Source organism: Plecotus auritus, assembly GCF_963455305.1.
Source record: "Plecotus auritus genome assembly, chromosome: 3".
In the NCBI taxonomy this organism is placed as follows: Eukaryota; Metazoa; Chordata; class Mammalia; order Chiroptera; family Vespertilionidae; genus Plecotus; species Plecotus auritus.
This window is the reverse complement of record NC_137772.1, coordinates 163,623,886-163,644,156: the sequence shown is the minus strand read 5'-3', so window position 1 is coordinate 163,644,156 and position 20,271 is coordinate 163,623,886. Positions and strand designations below refer to the sequence as shown.

General features: G+C 40.5%; 1 protein-coding gene across 3 annotated transcripts in view; it reads left to right on the top strand.

The window, feature by feature from the left end:
• SRGAP1 (SLIT-ROBO Rho GTPase activating protein 1) overlaps window positions 1–20,271 on the top strand; it is a 288,960-nt gene that overhangs the window by 207,169 nt on the left and 61,520 nt on the right. For all 3 annotated transcript variants that reach the window (XM_080660547.1, XM_080660549.1, XM_080660548.1), the window contains exons 7-8: window positions 2,556–2,777; window positions 7,468–7,569. In XM_080660547.1, coding sequence (XP_080516673.1) covers window positions 2,556–2,777; window positions 7,468–7,569 — 324 coding nt within the window. The remainder of the gene's footprint in view (window positions 1–2,555; window positions 2,778–7,467; window positions 7,570–20,271) is intronic.

Genomic DNA, 20,271 nt, shown 5'->3' with positions numbered 1-20,271 from the left:
AAAAGGACTTTGGCAACCATTTGTTATAATTTAAGAATTTTATTCTAGGGCCCTAGCTGGTTTGGCTCTGTTAACGTAAAAAAACCATTGAAACCTGTAAAGAATTTTTGTGAGTTTATTTGAGCCAAACTGTCGGCATATCCATATGCCGGGAAGCAGAACCGCAACGAATTAAGATAATGCTCCGAGAATAGCGGGTTACATTTGTATTTATACATTGCAATCAAAGGAGGGACATAGGTGGGTTACATGAAATTCATTGGTCATAGATTAAGGAGGTGAGATAAAGCAAAGCAGGGGGAAACCCCTGGATTGGATGAAAAGTAAAATGACGGACACATCCTTAGGTGGGTGAAGGAACAATTAACATGATAATGAAGGAATTTGTGGTATCTCTCCTGGCGCCCACCACATTTGATTGTGCCCCAGGGGCTCCAGAAAAAGGGAAGTTACAAGTTACCCAGACATTTCAAGGGTATGTATCATAGATGCAAAAAGACAGGTAGGCTCAGTTAAGGTAAAGGTTGACCTTGTCAGTGAAGATACCGGCCTAGGATATAACTGCCCACCATAACTGCATTTAGTTAAAGTTTAATTTCAGACCGTCCTTTGTGGTTACTTTAGGTCTCTGAGTTTGCAAGACTGTCATGCAGGCCTTCCCTGAGCTTGTCAGGTCAGCATGTGGCCCCTTTCGTCCACAGCTCAGTGGTTAGAGCATTGGCCTGTGGACCAAAGGGTCCCAGGTTCAGTTCGAGTCAAGGACATGTACCTTGGTTGCAGGCTTCTCCCTGGCCTGGGCCCTGGTCAGGGTGCATGTAGGAGGCAACCAAAAATCTCACATTGATATTTCTGTCTTTCCCTCTTCCACTCTCTAAAATCAATGGAAAAATACCCTCAAGTGAGAATTTTTTTTTAATTTTATTCTAGTAATAAGAAATAAGGCATTCCCAGACTCTGTGCAGATTAAACCTGTTCTCCTTTCTGAAAGAGTACAGATTATTACTGAGTCTTCAGTAAATTATACAAATCCTAAATATTATAGTTAGCAGGTTTGCATCCGAGAAGGACTTCCATAACTCATTGTATTAACCTCAGTGTGCATAGGCAAACTCGAGGGCTATTTTTTCATTATTTCCTTCCAATGTTTGGTTTTGCTTTTATATTTTTAACACCTTTATTGAGATTTTATCCACATGGCATGCAGTTTACTCATTAAAAATATACAATTGACTTTTAGTATATTCACAAAGTTATGTGTCCATCACCACAGTCAGTTTTAGAACATTTTCATCACTCCAAAAAGTAGTTTTACACTCCTTAGCCATTACTCCCCAATTCCTCCATCCCCTAGCCTCAGGCAACCATTAATCTACCTCTGTCTCTATAGATTGACTACTGTGGACCTTTCATATAAATGGAATCATAATGTGGCTTTTGTGACTGGCTTCCTTCACTTTGCATATGGTGGCATATATCAGTACTTCATTTCTTCCGATGGCTGAACAATATTTCATTTTGTTCATTAATTTATGGACTCTTCGGTTGTTTCTACTCTTCAGCTGTGATTAATAATGCTGTCATAAGCATTAAAGTACAGTTTTTTGTGTGAAAATATGTTTTGTTTTGTTTTTGTATACATACCTAGAAATGGAATTGCCAAGTCATATGTTAACTCTGTTTCATCTTTTGATGAAATACGAGACTCTTGCAAAGTGGCTGCAGCATTTTACATTTCAATTACAGTGTACAAGGATTCCAGTTTCTCCACATCCTGCCCAATACTTGTCGTTATTTTATTGTAGTCATCCTGAGTGTGAGGTGGTATCTCTCTATTGTTTTGTTTTGCACTTCCCTGATGACTAATGATGTTGAGCATTTTTTCATATGCTTGTGACCATGTAGATCTTTTTTTTGAAAGATATCTATTCAGCTCCATTGCCCACTTTTTAAATTGAGCTACTTGTCTTTTTATTATTGAGCTGTAGGAGTTCTTTATATATTCTAGATGCAAATTCTTTATCAGATATATGATTTGGAAGAAACATTATTTTCCCATTCTGTGGATTACCTTTTTACTTGATCATGCCCTTTGAAGTACAAAAGTCTTCAAATTTGATTAAGTCCACTGTATTTGTTCTTTTCTTTTGTTGCTTGTGCTTTTGATGCCAGAGCCAGGAAACCAATGCCTAATGCAAGGAAGGTCATGAAGGTTTACTCTATGTGTTTTTTTCTGGGAATTTTATAGTTGTGGCTGTCACATTTAGGTCTTTGATCCTTTTTGAAGTAATTGTTGTATATGGTGTTTTTAAAATTTTTTTTCTAGTTACAGTTTACATTCCGTATTATTTTGTATTCGTTTCAGGTGTACAGGTTAGACAATCATATACTTTACAAAGTGTACCCGTTGGTATTTCCAGCACCCACCTGGCACCATACAGCGTTATTACAGCGTTACTGTCTGTATTTCCTGTGCTGTACTGTACATCACTGTGACTCTTTTGTAACTACCGGTGTACTTCTCAGTCCCTTCATATGGTGCTCTTTTCATTTTTCAGTGCTGTGATCTTGGCTACCACGCAAGTCTGAACAGAGCCCTCAGAACATATCTCTCTGCGGAGTACAACCTTGAAACCTCCAGACACGAAGGCTTAGACATTATTGAGAATGCAGTTGACAATTTGGAGCCCAGGAATGATAAGCAGAGATTCATGGAGATGTACCCTGCTGCCTTCTGTCCACCAATGAAGTTTGAGTTTCAGTCTCACATGGGTGATGAGGTCAGTAATTATTTTAAAACTGATGAATTGTCTCTTCACTCACATTACTCCACCTGCTGTAACCCAACAGTTGTAAGAATTCCCAGTTGTTTTCTCTCTCCTGCCTTTGTATGGGATCTTCACATAGTATTATCTCAGATCAGCCATGACTACCATCTCTTTTTTTTTAAATATATTTTATTGATTTTTTACAGAGAGGATGGGAGAGGGAGAGTTAGAAACATTGATGAGAGAGTAACATCAATCAGCTGCCTCCTGCACACCCCCTACTGGGGATGTGCCTGCAACCAAGGTACATGCCCTTGACCGGAATCGAACCTGGGACCTTTCAGTCCGCAGGCCGACGCTCTATCCACTGAGCCAAACCGGTTAGGACGACTACCATCTTTTAAAGCAAGAATTAAACGAGGCCTAAAGAGGCCAAACAAATGTAGGTACAAGCTCGGTTGGGTGTAAGCACTAATCTGTCCCAGGAGAGTTAGAGAGTGCTTCCTCCACTTCAAGACATTCAGATTTAAATTCAAAACGGAACATTTTGCTGGCCCAGTAGAATCTATCTGAAGACTTCTTGTCATCCTGACTGAAAGACCCCTCTCATGAAGAAAAATAATTGTAAAGGGTGAAAATGAGACAGAGTGGAAAAATGAAAAACAATCCTATTTTCCCAGGGGGAAAAATCCATTTAAACCCTTTATGAGTTACAGTGGTATATTTTACTGTCTGTGGAGGGGAAAACAAGAAAAACCAATTAACGGAGCACTTGATGTCCCAGCTGTGCAAAACAATACTTATAGATTGAAAATTCAACTTTGGTTTATTGTGGTGACAGTATGTTTTAAAAAGTAGGTGTAATTATAATACCCATGGCAGATTTCTTTAACGCCATAATTTTTTCTGAAGCACCTAATGTTAAGACTTATAAGGTATGTATGCTTATGTGCGTACCTGCTATATTTCTTATTTAATTTTATTTTTACTTGATTTGATATAGTGAATTACTTTATTAGAAAAGGTAAGTATTTTTAAAACCAATAGAACGTGAATTTGACATGCAAATGGCTTATGCTACCCAGAGTTATGTTTCTCCAAGTGGATGCTGTTTTAACTTTTCAGTTATAAATGTGATAAACCTGCAGGGTGGGGCAAAAGTAGGCTTACAATTGTGAGTACATGAAATAGTTTATTCTTGTATTATTACTCATCAATTATTGTATTATTTTTCATTACTTTTGCCCCACCCTATAGAATGATAAAATATCATGGACAAGTGACTTCAATTGGGTTAACAGTTTTTACCTTTTTAAAACTATTATTATTTTAATAGTGAGTGTTGCCTTTTTTTAAAAATTTAATAAATCTTTATTGTTCAGATTATTACAATTGTTTCTCCTTTTTCCCCCCATAGCTCCCCTCCACCTGGTTCCCACCCCACCCTCTGCCCTTAATTCCCCCCCACACTGTCCTCATCCATAGGTGTACGATTTTTGTCCAGTCTCTTCCTGCACCCCCCACACCCCTTTCCCCCTGAGAATTATCAGTCCACGCCCTTTCTATGCCCCTGATTCTATTATATTCACCAGTTTATTCCGTTCCTCAGATTTTTAATTCACTTGATTTTTAGGTTCACTTGTTGATAGATATGTATTTGTTGTTCATAATTTTTATCTTTACTTTTTTCTTCTTCCTCTTCTTAAAAAATACCTTTCAGCATTTCATATAATACTGGTTTGGTGGTGATGAACTCCTTTAGCTTTTTCTTATCTGTGAAGCTCTTTATCTGACCTTCCACTCTGAATGATAACTTTTTTGGGTAGAGTAATCTTGGTTGTAGGTTCTTGCTATTCATCACTTTGAATATTTCTTGCCACTCCCGTCTGGCCTGCATAGTTTCTGTTGAGAAATCAGCTGACAATCGTATGGGTGCTCCCTTGTAGGTAATTAACTGGTTTTCTCTTGCTGCTTTTAATATTCTCTCTTTGTCTTTTGCTCTTGGTATTTTAATTATGATGTGTCTTGGTGTGGTCCTCTTTGGATTCCTTTTGTTTGAGGTTCTCTGCGCTTCCTGGACTTGTAAGTCTATTTCTTTCACCAGGTGGGGGAAGTTTTCAGTCATTATTTCTTCAAATAGGTTTTCAGTATCTTGCTCTCTCTCTTCTTCTGGCACCCCCATAATTCGGATGTTGGTACGCTTGAAGTTGTCCCAGAGGCTTCTTACACTGTCTTCAACTTTTTGGATTCTTTTTTCTTTTTGCTTTTCCGGTTGAGTGTTTTTTGCTTCTTTGTATTTCAAATATTTGACTTGATTCTTGTGTTCCTCTAGTCTGTTGTTGGGTCTCTGTATAATATTTTTTATTTCAGTCAGTGTATGTTTAATTTCTAGTTGGTCCTTTTTCATATCTTCGAGGGTCTCGCTAAATTTATCGGCCTTTTCTTTTTTTTTTTTTTTTTTTTTTTTTTTAAATATATTTTATTGATATTTTACAGAGAGGAAGGGAGAGGGATAGAGAGCTAGAAACATCGATGAGAGAGAAACATCGATCAGCTGCCTCCTGCACACCTCCCACTGGGGATGTGCCCGCAACCAAGGTACATGCCCTTGACCGGAATCGAACCCGGGACCCTTCAGTCCGCAGGCCGACGCTCTATCCACTGAGCCAAACCGGTTTCGGCTTATCGGCCTTTTCTAGGATATTCTTGAAAAGCCTTATAACCGTGGTTTTGAATTCTATATCCCGTCGTTTGTTTTCCTCCATTTCTTTTGTTTGTGATCTGTTTCTTTGTCTCTGCATTTTCGTTGATTCCCTGAATTGGTAGGGTAGCTTTGTGTGCTAGGTTTCCTATATGGCCCAGTGGGTCGGCCTCCCCAGTTAACCTGAGGTGGACACTCTTGGTGCACCCCTTTGTGGTCTGTGTGTACAGCCTTGTTGTAGTTAAGTCTTGATTGTTGTTGGTATCACTGGGAGGAATTGACCTCTAGGCCAGTTGGCTGTGAGGATCAGCTGTGTCTATGCTGGGAGAAGTTCGGTGCTGGAGACAGCCTTATAGGATCAGACTTGCAAAATTGCAAAAGCCTCTGTGCTCAGCTTGGATGGGGCGGAGTCTCAGGGCAGAGCAGACAGTCTTGGCTTCCCATCAGCCCTGCCCTTGCCCGCACGCCCCCAGACCTCTGCCTTCCGCGGCTCCCCTGAGTTTCTGCCTGACAGTCCAGATTCCCCCTATAAGAGCGTGGATCCCCAGGGGCTTGCTCGGAACTGGGGTTCAGTGCAGTCGGAACTAGGGTTCAGTGCAGTCAGGAGCTTCCGACTCCCTTCCGCTAGGGAAAGCCTGTGGCAACCTCTGCATTTAGTCTTCTCTGCGAGCTCTTGCATGCGCGCGCCTCCAGACCCTTGCCCACCATGGCTCCCCCGAGTCTCCAAGTCTCCGTGTGCCTTTCTCTTTACCTGACAGTCCAGACTCCCCTTGTATGAGCCTAGGTCCACGGGGTTTCGCCCAGAACTGGGGTTCAGTGCAGTCAGGGACTTCCTTCCCCCTCCCGCCAGAGAAAGTCAGCCAGGCACTTAGCTGCCCTTCTTCTCTGCGCATGTATCTCGGTACCTCTGCCCTTTGCTGCTCCTCTGATTCTCCGTGAGCTTTCCTCTTTCCTTGTAGTTGTAGAATTTCCACTCAGCCAGCCTTCCTGTGGTTCCAGATGATGTCCGTTCTGTCTTTTAGTTGTAGTCTTGAAATTGTTGTGCGAGGCAGCAGTTTAAGTGCCTACCTATGCCGCCATCTTGGTTTCTCCCTGTTGCCTTTTTTTTAATGGCCAGTGCTGCCAGGCAGAAGTAATCTCTATGATGTTTTAGAGACTCCATGAAAGAAAGTCCTCATCTGCTGAGATTATTTCTTTTTCTTTTTCTTTCTTTTTTCCTAGAGTATTTCTAACACAAGAAAGAGGAGAAGAAATTGTTTCTGGCAAGGTTTTAATATAATTAAAATATCCTAATTTTGACCTTATTCATAATTGAGATCATGGCCAAAATATCTTTCTGACAAAGCCCAAGATAAGTGGCCTCTTCAAGTTCATGGTGAATCACATGATTTGGCTGGTGCTGGGAGGACAAGCCATGATTGAAAGATACTAATAGTAGCTATTCACATTTTTTGAGGTTTTGCTGTTCCAGGCAGTGTTCTAAGTGATTTATGTACATTATCTCATTTCATCCCTACAACAACCCTGTGGCATAGCCACTCTTATTATCCCCATTTTACAGAGGAGAAAACTGAGGTTTAGTAACTTACCACAGTCACCCAGCTGACTAGAACCAGTAGGCTCTGCTCCCACCCCAGTTTTGCCCGTATGGTCCATTTGGATCATCCTTCCCACTCTGCCTTCTGCCCTCCTCCTGAGTCATTAAGAATTCCGCGACTGAGGCATCAGCAGCAGAGCTCTGTCTCCAACAACTGCCCCGTTCTTAGAGCGATGCTTCCTCCAGCTGCTCTCTTTCCAGTCATATCCAGGCCAAGCAGCTGCATTCTGCTCTTTCCACTTACGTAACTGGTTCATATTTAAAACTGAGGTTTTGAGGAGGCTGTAAAAAGTAAATATGTAACTGGAATCTTGGGATCAGCATGATTCATGCAGCATTTAAATAGGAGAACCATGCTCTGGAGGCTGGCTCTGCTGTAACTGTGGCTTCTGATTCCCCACCAGGTGTGTCAGGTCAGCGCTCAGCAGCCGGTCCAGGCGGAGCTCATGCTCAGGTACCAGCAGCTGCAGTCCCGACTGGCCACTCTCAAAATCGAGAATGAGGAGGTGAGCATGCTTTCTGCCCCACGGGTAATCTGAATTCTAAAGTCAGCTGAAAGACATTTTCACATGGCCTAGGCATATTTAACATTCTAAATGCAATCTCTTCATCATGTATTGTCAGCTAAATCAGGGTTCCTAAAATGCTCTTTGTAGAGGATAAATGCAGATTCTGTATTCTACCAGAGATGAATACTTTACTAGGAGTCTGTAATTCACACTCAAACTCATTTGATAGGTTACCAAATTCAACATGTGTTCAAGAATATACAGTGTGGCATGAAACTTTGGACTGATGTGTTCATTTCATCATATCTTTTGAAATTAATTTTTTAATGATTTTTGTGCGCTGTAGATTTTAGGGACTGAACATGGCATTATTGCTATAATTAGTACAAAAATCATATTTTAAAGTAATATTTGAATGAGAATAGAAAACTGTTTATTTGCTGCCATCAGTGGATTCAAATGGGTAGAACATAAATGTGAATTACAAATACGTGTTGAGCCAGAAAGCAGTTGTACAATTCAGCTGTCTCATTCTGAAATTAATTTAATTGGATCCACGTTCTCCTTAAATAAAAATGTGAACCCCAAATGTTTCTTGTATAATCTTGGCTCTCAGCTGTCGTTTATAGGGACCAAACCAAACTTACTCATTGGAAGTTTACTTGTTGATCAAGTTTGCAGTAACTGCAGTCAAAATCTATGTTCAGATGACATTATCAGGAATCTCTTTCCGTCGCTTTGAAGTGATATCTTCGTGTGTGTTGGTAGGAGTTTCCTCCCCACCCACCCACCCACCCCGCCTCCTTACCCCATATTGGGAGAGCCAGGACTGCATTGTCCCTACAGCTTGCCATCTCACCCATTCTAGCATTTTAATCTCTGAAATAGATCCTTCATTGGCCTGACTTGTCATGAATACTTCCTACCAGCAAATGGGATTCGCTCATTTGTCAGCCTAGATATTGTACCCACCCATAAAGCCCTTTGATTGACAGCCCCATCAGAAATATCTATTTCTAGAGACAATTCCCATAAGCAGAGAATATGGAACAGAAGGAAAAAAAAAATCCCCCAATAATTCACCTTGATAAAGAGAATTATCAAAATTCACTTTAGTACTCTCTTCTATTTCAATCCCACTGGGACGTTTTGAGCTATGTGAAAGTGTTCGTTTCCGTTTAAAAAAGGATGGTGAGTTCGAAGACCAGTATAGTTTGGTCAAAACCCACTGCAGCTTCCTGGCTTCCATTCTTTCTAGGAGAACCCAGCCACCCCTTATTCAAACGTGTGTATTTAAGATGCAGCCAATGTGGTTAAGACTTCAGTTTCTGTGTCACATCCCACAAACAAGCCTTTCCAGAGGAAAGCTGTTGCTCTCCTTGAGGTGTTTGAGAGCTTAGGCCTTAGGGTTTGCGTGAGGCATCACAAAAGACTCAACTAATACAGGCTACTGATCCTGTTGAATTTACAGCGTGTATGTGACTTCCACTTTTTTTTTTCATGTGTGTCCTCCTGCTGTTTTATTTGGAAACATTCTCTAAGCTCTAGGAAAATAGCGTGTTTTGCACAAGGTCAAAACTGGCAGCCCACAGACCTGTTTCATTTGGCTCCCGCAGTTTTGGCCTGTTACATACAGGGAAGACTGGTGGCTCTGGCCCTGCATTGCCTCATGACAGGAAGAGCTGGGTTATTTGAATTTCCCTTTGCCAGCTCCTGATTTTCATACGCTGGACTAGTTCATTTATGTTACCTGTCTGGCCTCCACAGGCCTCTGAGTTCCTAACGTTTAATGATGTCCCTTTGGGCATAATTTGGAGAAGCCCAGTGTCCTTATAAACTGATAAGGCAGGCAGCACTTTCTGAGGCTTGTTATAAATTTACTGTAGAAACAAATGCATTGGATTGTCCTGATATTTCTTTTTTGTTTGTTTATTAATCCTCACCCAAGGATATTTTTTTCCATTGATTTTTTAGAAAGAGTGGGAGGGAGGGAAGAAGACATAGAGAGGGAGAGAGGGAGAGAGGTGAGAGAGACATATCAATTGGTTGCCTCCTGCACACACTGCTACAGGGTCCAGGGATCAAAACTCTAACCACTGCGCTCACCCGCCAGGGCTGTCCTGATATTTCTTGTGAGCATGACTAGTGGTTTACAATTTGTTAAGTATGGAACAATTCACTTTAGTGGATTCCCAATGTGTAAAAACTAAATTGGATTTTTGAGAAATAAATTGCATTTTAGACAATCAGTAGATTTCCATAGGTATAGAAGGAGGAACATGTTCCAACATATTTCAAGGTTCCCTGAGAGAACCTTGTTCCCCAGAGCAGTTTGGTTATCACCCAGGTTCTCCTGGGGATGAGCCAAAGGTGAAGCTGAAGTCATGTGATAATAGTTGTGATACTGTGGGTCAGTTCATTTCAGGGCAATAAATATTTATTGAGCAACTTCTACATTCCACATATTTTGCCAGGTGTGCAGAGTACAGAGATGAGTAAGTCACAGTTAGCATATGTCTAGCATGAGAGCCAGACTGTAAGAAGTCATTCATATAATGTGAAAAATAAGAGACATAACTTGGGTCCTAACCAGTTTGGCTCAGTGGATAGAGCGTCGGCCTGCAGACTGAAATGTCCCAGGTTCGATTCCGGTCAAGGGCATGTACCTTGGTTGCGGGCACATCCCCAGTAGGAGGTGTGCAGGAGGCAGCTGAGCAATGTTTCTGTCTCACTGATGTTTCTAACTCTCTATCCCTCTTCCTTCCTCTCTGTAAAATATCAATAAAATACATTTTTTTTTAAAAAAGAGACATAACTTGGGAACAACATAGCAATCATTGCTGATTTTTGGAGTCCTGTTTAGCACTTGTCTCTACCATAAATAAAGAACTTGCCTCTGATCTTCCACTGATAGGACAGAAAACAGACACATTGGTATCAAATCAAAATAGTCAAGCGAAGAAGCATGTATAATTCTACGTAATTCTCTGCCTCTGTACAAAAATATACACACATAAAGTCCAAATTTTACTACAAATAGTTCAGTTAACTAAAAATAATTATGATGGCCTGTAAAAAGATCAAAATTGAGAGAGAATTTCATCCAACTTTATAAAAGAATGGACAGTGAAGCTAAGTGAATACATGAACCTTTTCATCAAATCTTAAACAACTGCAAGTAATGGGCACCACTTGAAACTGTAGGGAGCCTTCTTAGAAGGGTTTCTCTGCTAAAAGCCCTCTGGCCATATTAATTTTGTTTGCTCTGCAGTGCTTGATATTTTTTAATTAGTTGCTGTCATTTAAAAATCGTAAATTTTGAATAAAAATATTGATTTTTAGCATCTAAAAAATTAGAAAGTCTTGTTATACTAGATCTACATTTCTGCAGGATGATAATCTGCTTGAACTGAGCAATAGATGCTTCCTCAGACACAGAGCATGTATATGCTTCTTGTTTGCCATGCTCCCCACTCAGCCCAGTTGCCTCATTTTCATTACTTGCTTGGCCCTTGAAGATAGTTCAGTTTACAGCACCTGCCTTAAAAAAAAGAGAGCGGTAAGCATTTGTGAAGTGACCTCAGTATATTTATAAATAGTAAAAGTTGAAAGAAAGGGTTTGAGAAGGACTTGGTTAAAATTGTGGTTGTTGCAGATTCATAATAGATTGTGCCATTAATTGTCACTTCACAACTTTACATTTTGCTGGTCAAACCTTTAAAATGAGCTTTCTGTTTCATTATGCTGCACACTTGCGTCGCTGGTACCTCACTCTTGTGACTCCCATGTCCAGTCAAAGTAAAACATGAACATTTAATTACCTTTAAATAATATATGAAATAATTTACATGCTATACATTCCCAAACACACTGAACATAAATCCAATGTTATAAGACATACACAATCTGCCTTTTGCCAATATATACCCTATATTGAACGTTAACTGATTTTTCAGTCCATGTGAGAACAGATAAATATATATATATGTATATATATATATATATATATATATATATATATATATACCTCAAGTTGAAGACTGTATGGTAAGATATGTACACATATAATACCTTAATAAAAAAAAATTTTTTTTTTTAAGTTGAAGACTGTAAGATAATAAACCAAAGAGCTGACTATAGAAGTCTTTCTTCCATGGACGATTCTAAAACCACAATCGGTATTGGAACCAAACAAGGCACAAAAGCTTTCCCTTTGTGATCACAAAGATTAAATTTCCTGTCCTAGTGCTTAAATGTCACAAATTATATTTTATATACAGTGTATTTCTGTTACTGCTTACAAAGGGGTATTTTTATTACATAATTTGTTACAGAAAAGCATTGGAAAAATAAATGGGATTTGATAAGTTCTCATAGAAATCTTTATTGTTGACAGTATTACACGTGTCCTCTTTTTTTTTCCCCATTGACCCTTTCTAGCCTGCACCTACCCCACCCCCGCCCACCCCCGCCCCAGGTCTTCACCACCCTATTGTCTGTGTCCATGGATTATGCATATATGTTCTTTGGTTTAAAAAGATAACACTAAAAGCAACCTAAATGTAAATGATCATTTTACCTTTCTCCCTATAAACATTTTCCAAACTCTAATCTCATGTTCACAGTCTTGTCCACTTTCTTAAAGTTACCCTTAACCTTGGTCATGAGGATTTCAGTTTAGGGGTCATTCCTGTCGTTTCTTTGACAGCTAGCCTCTGGAGTAGTTCCCATAGATTGCATTTTCCTTTTCTTAGAATTCTTCTTCCCTACCTTATCTATAGACAGCCGAAGAAAAGGAAGATGAATTGCATAACTAGAGAAATTATGCCTTTCATATTTTTAGCACAGTCGTAGTTTTAAGTAGCTCGTCCCATTTTCAGACCATCTGTCCCAATATTTGGTCCAGAAAATCAAGTTTTATAAGCATGTCACTTCTGTGCTATGACTAAAACCTCACGTATAAATGAGTCTCTTTTACGTTATACTAGTAGATTTATCCCCTGAAAGGAATGGAAAAGACAAAAGCCTGTGATTCCTTAAATTTCCCATGTAAATCACTTAAAATCTTTCACCAACAATTTACTAGGGAGCCTTTCACAGACTATTCCCAAAAATATATTCCTTTCACAGGATATTTTCACCCATAATGAAAACAATTTTAGGCAAACATTTGAGACAAATTTTATGGCATGGGTAATTGAGGAGAAGTAAGATATATTTTTGGTTATAATGTAGAAAAATCACATTTCCCTCCAAATTTTCCCATAGTACCAATGACTACAGCAGAATCTCAAGTCATGTAAATCAGTGACCAACCCCTTGAAGGCAATTGTCAGATTCTTTGAAGACTTCATATAAGATGTGGAGCTTGATAACCACTGTGTCATAATTGCTGTTTCTGATGGTTTTTGTGGCTTTAACTTCATTTTTACTTATTTAAGTAGCTCTTGCCTGTAACCTTCTACTGATGAGGTTAACAGAAAAAGCCTGAGTAAAAGACAACTGCCACTTACTCTTTAAATGACAGCATCATCTTGGCCAAAATGGAAGACAGGATCAACTATCTTTCACTGAAAACACATATTTTTAGAAGAAGTATATAAAATGTAAAGGTATGCATAGTGTCAGCTAAGCTTTAACTCACTGAAGGGAGGGCCTTGATCCAGAAGAATACCAAGCGGAGTGAGGAGAGTTTCTAGAAAGACTCTGAATGTGAGTCACGTGGTAGCGTGCCCCAAAGAAAATGGCAGGATTCAGGATGGCTGTAAGCAAGGAAACCACACCTTACTGGGTGTGCTGAACGTTTCTTTGGCATCTGTGGATTTGAAAGGAGGAGGATTTCAACTCATTCAATGAACTTTTTGGATAGTCTGCTGTGTTCCAGGCAGCGTGCTAGTGAGTAGAGATAGAAAGATTTACAGGCTGTTTCTGACCTCACGTTGCTCCCCTTACAGATGGAAAACATAGTCCTCTAAGCAGCATGGTAGGTGCCTATGAGAACCATTTATCAAAATTGTTGGCATCTTGCTCTTCAGACCACGCCGAGTATCCTGTCCACCCAGATGGGTCACTAAATCCGAGTCAGGGTGGACTGCAGGAAAACAAGCTTTTGGAGACACAGCTGAAGGCAGGATGTTGTTCAGAGAGCCGTGGCAATGATGATGATTTCTTCTTTGGATTGAGTTGTATCATTGCTGATAATGAATTTTGTTCAAAAGTCAGGAGTGCTTGGTATTTGTAAACATCCCCTTAAATGCAAATACATGAATGATTAGTGTGAATTCCTCTGGAATGGTGGTAGACCCCTCCCCAAAAGCTTTGGGGGAGCAAAAAATTGGACTGTTTTTCCAGCATAGACAGGGTCACTAGCATCTGTATTCCCTGTTAGGGTAACCAGGAGCGAGGGAAAGCCTTGGCAAGATGCTTAGACTCTGTTCCTGCCTTCTGTGGCCTGTGCTGGCAGGAAGTTTTGCACCCTAATTAACTCTGACATTTATCCAATTTCTCTGTGTGTACATGTGTATATGGTCTCTTTCTGCTGATTTTTTAATACATCTGAAATGATACAGTACCGTAATTGACATACATCCAAGGTCAGTGATGGCAAGGAGTAAGTAGAGAGGTGGGAAAGAGAAGGGAGGGCAGTTCTGGGGGTCACCTTCACAGATGGATTGATAAGTGGTAAAGGATGAGTAAGCCTGGGTGCAAGGTGCAAGCACAATGCTAAAACACAGCGATTTTCAACCAGTGTGCCATAAGAATTTTTAAAATATGCAGTACTGCCAAAACCGGTTTGGCTCAGTGGATAGAGCGTCAGCCTGCGGACTGAAAGGTCCCAGGTTCGATTCCGGTCAGGGGCATGTAACTTGGTTGCGGGCACATCCCCAGTAGGAGGTGTGCAGGAGGCAGCTGATCGATGTTTCTCTCTCATCGATGTTTCTGACTATCTATCACTCTTCCTTCCTCTCTGTAAAAAATCAATAAAATATATTTTATAAAATATGCAGTACATATTTAGTCAGGGTCACTGACCTCTTTTCCCTTAGATTATTAAAGTAAAAAATGACAATAGCCAACACAACAATAGCCATCTGGTGTGAATGAATAAAAATGATACCTTTTTTTTTTGTCAGATCGGCAAAAAATATATTTTTTGGTGTGCCACAGAATTTTAGTCATTAGCTTATGTGTGCCATGAGATGAAAAAGACTGAAAATCGCTGCTATAAGATAGTGTGGTGTGTGTTCAGTTGTGTTCCCCAAAAATTCCTATGTTGACACATAATTCATAATATGACCTTATTTGCAGACGGGGTCACTAGGGTGGTGCCTAATTCAATAAAACTGTGTCCTTATAAGAAAGGGAAATTTGGACACAGAAGCATAGAAGACAATGTAAAGAGACAGAGAAGATGGCCATCCTCCAGCCAAGGAGGCCGCCTTGGGACAGGTCTCTCGCTCACAGCCCTCAGAAAGAACCAAGCCTGCTGACTCCTTGATCTCAGACTTCTGGCCTCCAGAATTGTGAGGTGATGAACTTCTGTTGTGTTAACCACCCAGCCGGTGGTACTTTATGGCAGCCCTAGAAATCTAATACAGTGTGTTTGGAGAATAAAACCACCCAGACAACTTTCTGTTTTCTCCAATGATTGTAATGTTTGGGGTGGGGGGAGACAAAAGTGCAAGTCCACAGAGGTCACCTCTCCCCTATCACTGGTTTTGATTATTATCTCAGAGTCCTTGCCACCTGGGCACGCCTCCACTGCAGTACATTCTTTGGCTCCTTTGTCATTCCTTTCCACGTTTTTTGGCCTCTCCTTCCACTAGACCCAACTGTGTTTTTCCTGCTGCTAATGGGGAGTCATTACAAGCCTCTTATTATCTGTTTCATATTTGCCTCATTATGTTCCCCCTTGTGACTTATTAACATGGCTTGTGTTATTCTTCGTCAAGAATATCCTGTGGGATAATATGTAGTCCCAGCCATCGTGTCTGCTGCTTTCTGTCTCATCTTTTATTTTTCCTGACAATTCCAAATTTAATCGGAACGCTCTTGCTTCTGAGGAAGAATTGAGATGAAAAGGAAAACAGTGTTGTTGACAATGACAAGGAATTACATGGCAGCTGCTGGGTCCACAGTAGGGTCCATAGGAAGTGGGCATGTTACCAAGAGCTCAGGGGGGCGTGGAGCCTGTCTGGCCCCTGTGCAGATGGTACTCCAAGACTTTAGTTAGTTAGTCTGGTGCTGGGACAAGAGTCTGCATCAGGGTCCACAGATAGCAGGTCTATTACCAGGTTCTCGAATAGGTATGGCACCTGCCAGGCCACTGGACATGTCCCAGGTGGGCAGGACTAGCCTCAGACCACAGCTGAGCATAGCTGTAACTGTCATGGGTCCACAGCCAGGACCAAGGTCTGCAGGCCTGTCTCCAGGGGCACAGATGGGTCTGCCTCCCTCCAGGGCCCTGGGTGGGCAAGACTGCTCCTGGACCACTGCTGAGAAGGATTGGATCCAGGTTACAGGGCTGCTTCAAGATCCGAAGTTGGACTAAGGGTGGTGGGCCTGCCTCTTGGTGTACGAATGGGCTTATCTTTTGTTGGGTCCCCAGGCAGGCCTCATAGGTCATTGCTAAGAGGTATTGACACCAAGTTACAGAGCCGCTTCATTATCCACCATTGGACTTAAGTTGACGGACCTGCCTTCAGATTACAGACGGAAGTGCCTCCCACCTGGTACTTTGTCAAGCTGAACTGCATCTGGACTCTAGCTGAGCTTGTCTGGAGCCAAGCTACAGAGCCACTTCAAGATCTCCAGTCCGAGTGAGGTTGGCGGACCTTCTTCTGGAGCCATGGTTGGCCATGTCCCCCACTGGGCCCCTCGGTGGGCAGGACTACTCCTGATCTGAGGCTGGGAGGGCATAGAGCTGAGTTACAGAGCCACTTCAAGATCTGCTGTTGGACCAGAATCAACAGGTCTGCTTCCAAGAGCATGGACAACTATGCCTTCTGGCAAGTCCCTGGGCAGAGTAGGACAGCTCCCTGACCAGGGCTAAAAAGGACTAGATCTGTGTCAAGGTCAGCAGACCTCTTACCTAAGGCCATGGTCGGCAAACTGCGGCTTGCAAGCCACATGCAGCTCTTTGGCCCCTTGAGTGTGGCTCTTCCACAAAATACCACGGCCTGGGCGAGTCTATTTTGAAGAAGTGGCGTTAGAAGAAGTTTAAGTTTAAAAAATTTGGCTCTCAAAAGAAATTTCAATCATTGTATTGTTGATATTTGGCTCTGTTGACTAATGAGTTTGCCGACCACTGACTAAGGCACAGGTGGTGTGACTCCTCCTGGGTTCCTTGGTGGATGATGCTGGTGGTAGGACCAAGGCCCAGTAAAACTTTAGCTGTGTTCACAGGGGTACAGGTCTGTTTCTGGGTCTGTAGCCAGGATTACTGTTGGCAAGCCTACCATGTGGGCACAGGCCTGCTTTCTCACATCAGCCCTTCTCAGTCTTGGGCTCCACCAAGGTTTTGCAAGAGCTCCCACAAATGCACTTTTGTCCATGGATGGCTGCCAAATTGTTGTTGTGGAAAGATATGAACAGGGGACCTCCAATTTTGCCATCTTGCTGATGTCAACTCCAGGAACTTTTTTTAAAAATCGTTATTGTTGAAAGTATTATATATGTACGCTTCCCCCCCCCCCCCCCCCCGCCCATTGACCCCTTTAAAGTAACTACTTACAATATTGTTTTGTTTAAATGGCCTTTATATGTCTACTTCCTATAATGATGGACTGAGTCACTCAGCTGATTTCTTCACATCTCACTTGCCTCACATGATACATGGCCAAGCCTGAAGCCCCTGACACAGGGAGCCATATGTTCATAAAAAGAACATCACATATTTTTATCAAAATCCAGTGATTCTTCAATATTAGTTCCCCTAATGGTTTGAAAAAATAAACATCCTTTCTGGTTGATAATCTCACCCTAGATTTCAAATAACCCTACAAAAATGTCCAGCAAAAATAACTAGGCACCTGAGGAGGATGAGAAAACATGATTACCAGACAACAGAGACATAACCGTAGACAAACTAGAAACTCCAAATATTGGGATTTTTAGAAACAAACTGTAAAAGAGCTGGTTACTCTGTTCAAGTAGATGAAAACTAAGCTTAGAGTTCAGCAGGGAACTATAACCTATAAACAGTGAAATAACACATTTGGAAATGAAACACTTAGAAATTCTAAAACTGAGAAATACAGTAACCCAAATTAATAGATCAGAGGATGATTTTAACAGCAGATTAGACACAGCCGAAGAGTAAATTATCAAAGTGGAAGACAAGTCAGTAGAAAATAATCAAAATACAGCATGGACAAACAAAAGGTAGAAAATATGAAGAGAAAGATAAGCAGTATAGAGAATACAGTGATGTTTAACATACTAATTAAACATTCAGAATGAAAAAGGATAAAGAAATCAGAGAAAATATTTGTAAAGATAAAGGCTGAAATTTTATCAGGGATTATGAAAAACATCACACAATTCAAGAAGCCCCCAAAATTCCAGGTACAATATATTTTTTAAATCCCTGCATAGAGACATCACGATGGAACTAGTAAAAGCAGCTGGAGAAAGAAAAGCAAAGTTTATTAAAATAAGTGATAGCCTGACAGCAAGCTTCTCATTCAGCAGGAACACAGAAACCACAAGAAAGTACAGTGATATGTTTGATGTATTGACAAATAACTGCCAACTAGGAAAAATATCTTTCATAAATGAAGGTGAAATAAAAGATACTTTCACATCAACGAAAACAGTTCACCACCAGCATGCTGGAATGAATTTCTAAAGGGAGGATGCTCTTAAAAATATAGGGAGTAGGGATCAAAGAATATAAAATATATGGATAAAGCCAAATGAGCACTAACCATACATGACAACTAATACCTTACATTTAAATATATGTAAATGTTTACATATATCCTCATACTCATACTACATTACAAAAATAGCATATAATCCAGGAGAAGTTAATGGAGATAGGTGTTCTCCACAGTGTACAATGGGAAAAGGATAAAGCTATCAATTTGCGTTAAACGTTGATAAGCAAAAATGGAGTACAACCTAACTGTGGAAGATACATGTGGGAGGTAGGTTTAAAAGCTCCTGGAAGATAACAGAACAGTATCTTTATGGCCATGAGATCGGAAAAATATTTCTTAAATAAGGACACAAAACACATGAATCATAAAGGGAAGGATTGGTGAATTGATTATCTATAATAATCTATAATAATAAAAGCATAATATGCTAATTAGACCGGAGGACCTTCGGACGAAGCTGGAGCTGCGAGGGAAGCCCTGGTCCCGGGTGCCTGCCGGTGGCCAGAGGGAAGCCTGGGTCCTGGGTGCCAGCGGGAAGCTGGTGCCGGCAACAGGAGGAAGGAAGGCCTACTCTTGCACGAATTTCGTGCATCAGGCCTCTAGTATTGAAATAAGAGACCATACATTGGGGCACTATAAAAAGAGTGAAAAGCCAAGGCACAATGCAGTAAAAGATATTTACAACACATATAACTAATAGAAGATTCATATCTATTTACAAATAAGTAAGAAAAATATCATAACCCGCAGAAAATTGAACAAGAGATTTGAACAAAGTGTTTCCAGGAGAGGAAATCCAAATTTCCTTAAACATACAATATGCTCAACCTCAGGCACCAGAGAAATGCATGTTAAAACCACAATGAGATACCACTATGCAACCATCACAGTGGTTTAAATTTTAGAAGCAGGCAATACCAACTCTTGAGGATGTGGAGAAACAGGAAGACTCCTACCTTGCTGGTGGGGATACGAGTTAGAACAATAATTTTGGAAAACAGTCTGGCATACCCTATAAGCGATTTTACTCACGTATGTATGGTCCAACAAAAAACGTTTTTATAGCAGCATTATTTGTAATGGCCCAAAACTAGAAGTAAGTCGTCTGTCAACAGTAAAAGGGATGAATTATGGTGTATTCTTATAGTGAGTATTCAGCAATGAAATACTATACTCACAAGAAATGAATAAATCTTACTACATAAAGTTGAACAAAAGAAGCAAGATAAAAATCATAAATTCTGTAGGATCCCATTTACATGAAGTACAAAAAGAGAAAAACTGATATCTGATATTAGAAATCAGGATAGTGGCTACCTTTGGGGAGGACAAAAGGGTGTGTGATGGTTGGGAGAAGCACAAAAATATTCATAATGTACTCTATTTCTTGATCTGAGTGGTGGTCATATAAGTTTATTTTGTGATATTCATCAAACCATGCACTTACAGTCTGTGCATTTTTTAAAACATATCTTTATTATTGGTTTCAGAGAAGAAGGGAGAGAGAGAGAAACATCAATGATGAGAGGGAATCATTGATAGGCTACCTCCTGCACACTCCCTACTGGGGATTGAGCCCGCAACCCAGTCATGTGCCCTGATCAGGAATCGAACCGTGACGACCTGGTTTATAAGTCGACTCTCAACCACTGAGCCATGCTGGCCAGGCTATACATTTTTCTATATGTAGTTTTACTTCAATTAAAAAGATTATTTTTAATAAATGTAATTAACAAAAAACTAAAAATGGAACTCCCATTGGACTCAGTGATCCCACTTCTAGGAATATATCCCAAGAAACTAGAAACAGCAATCA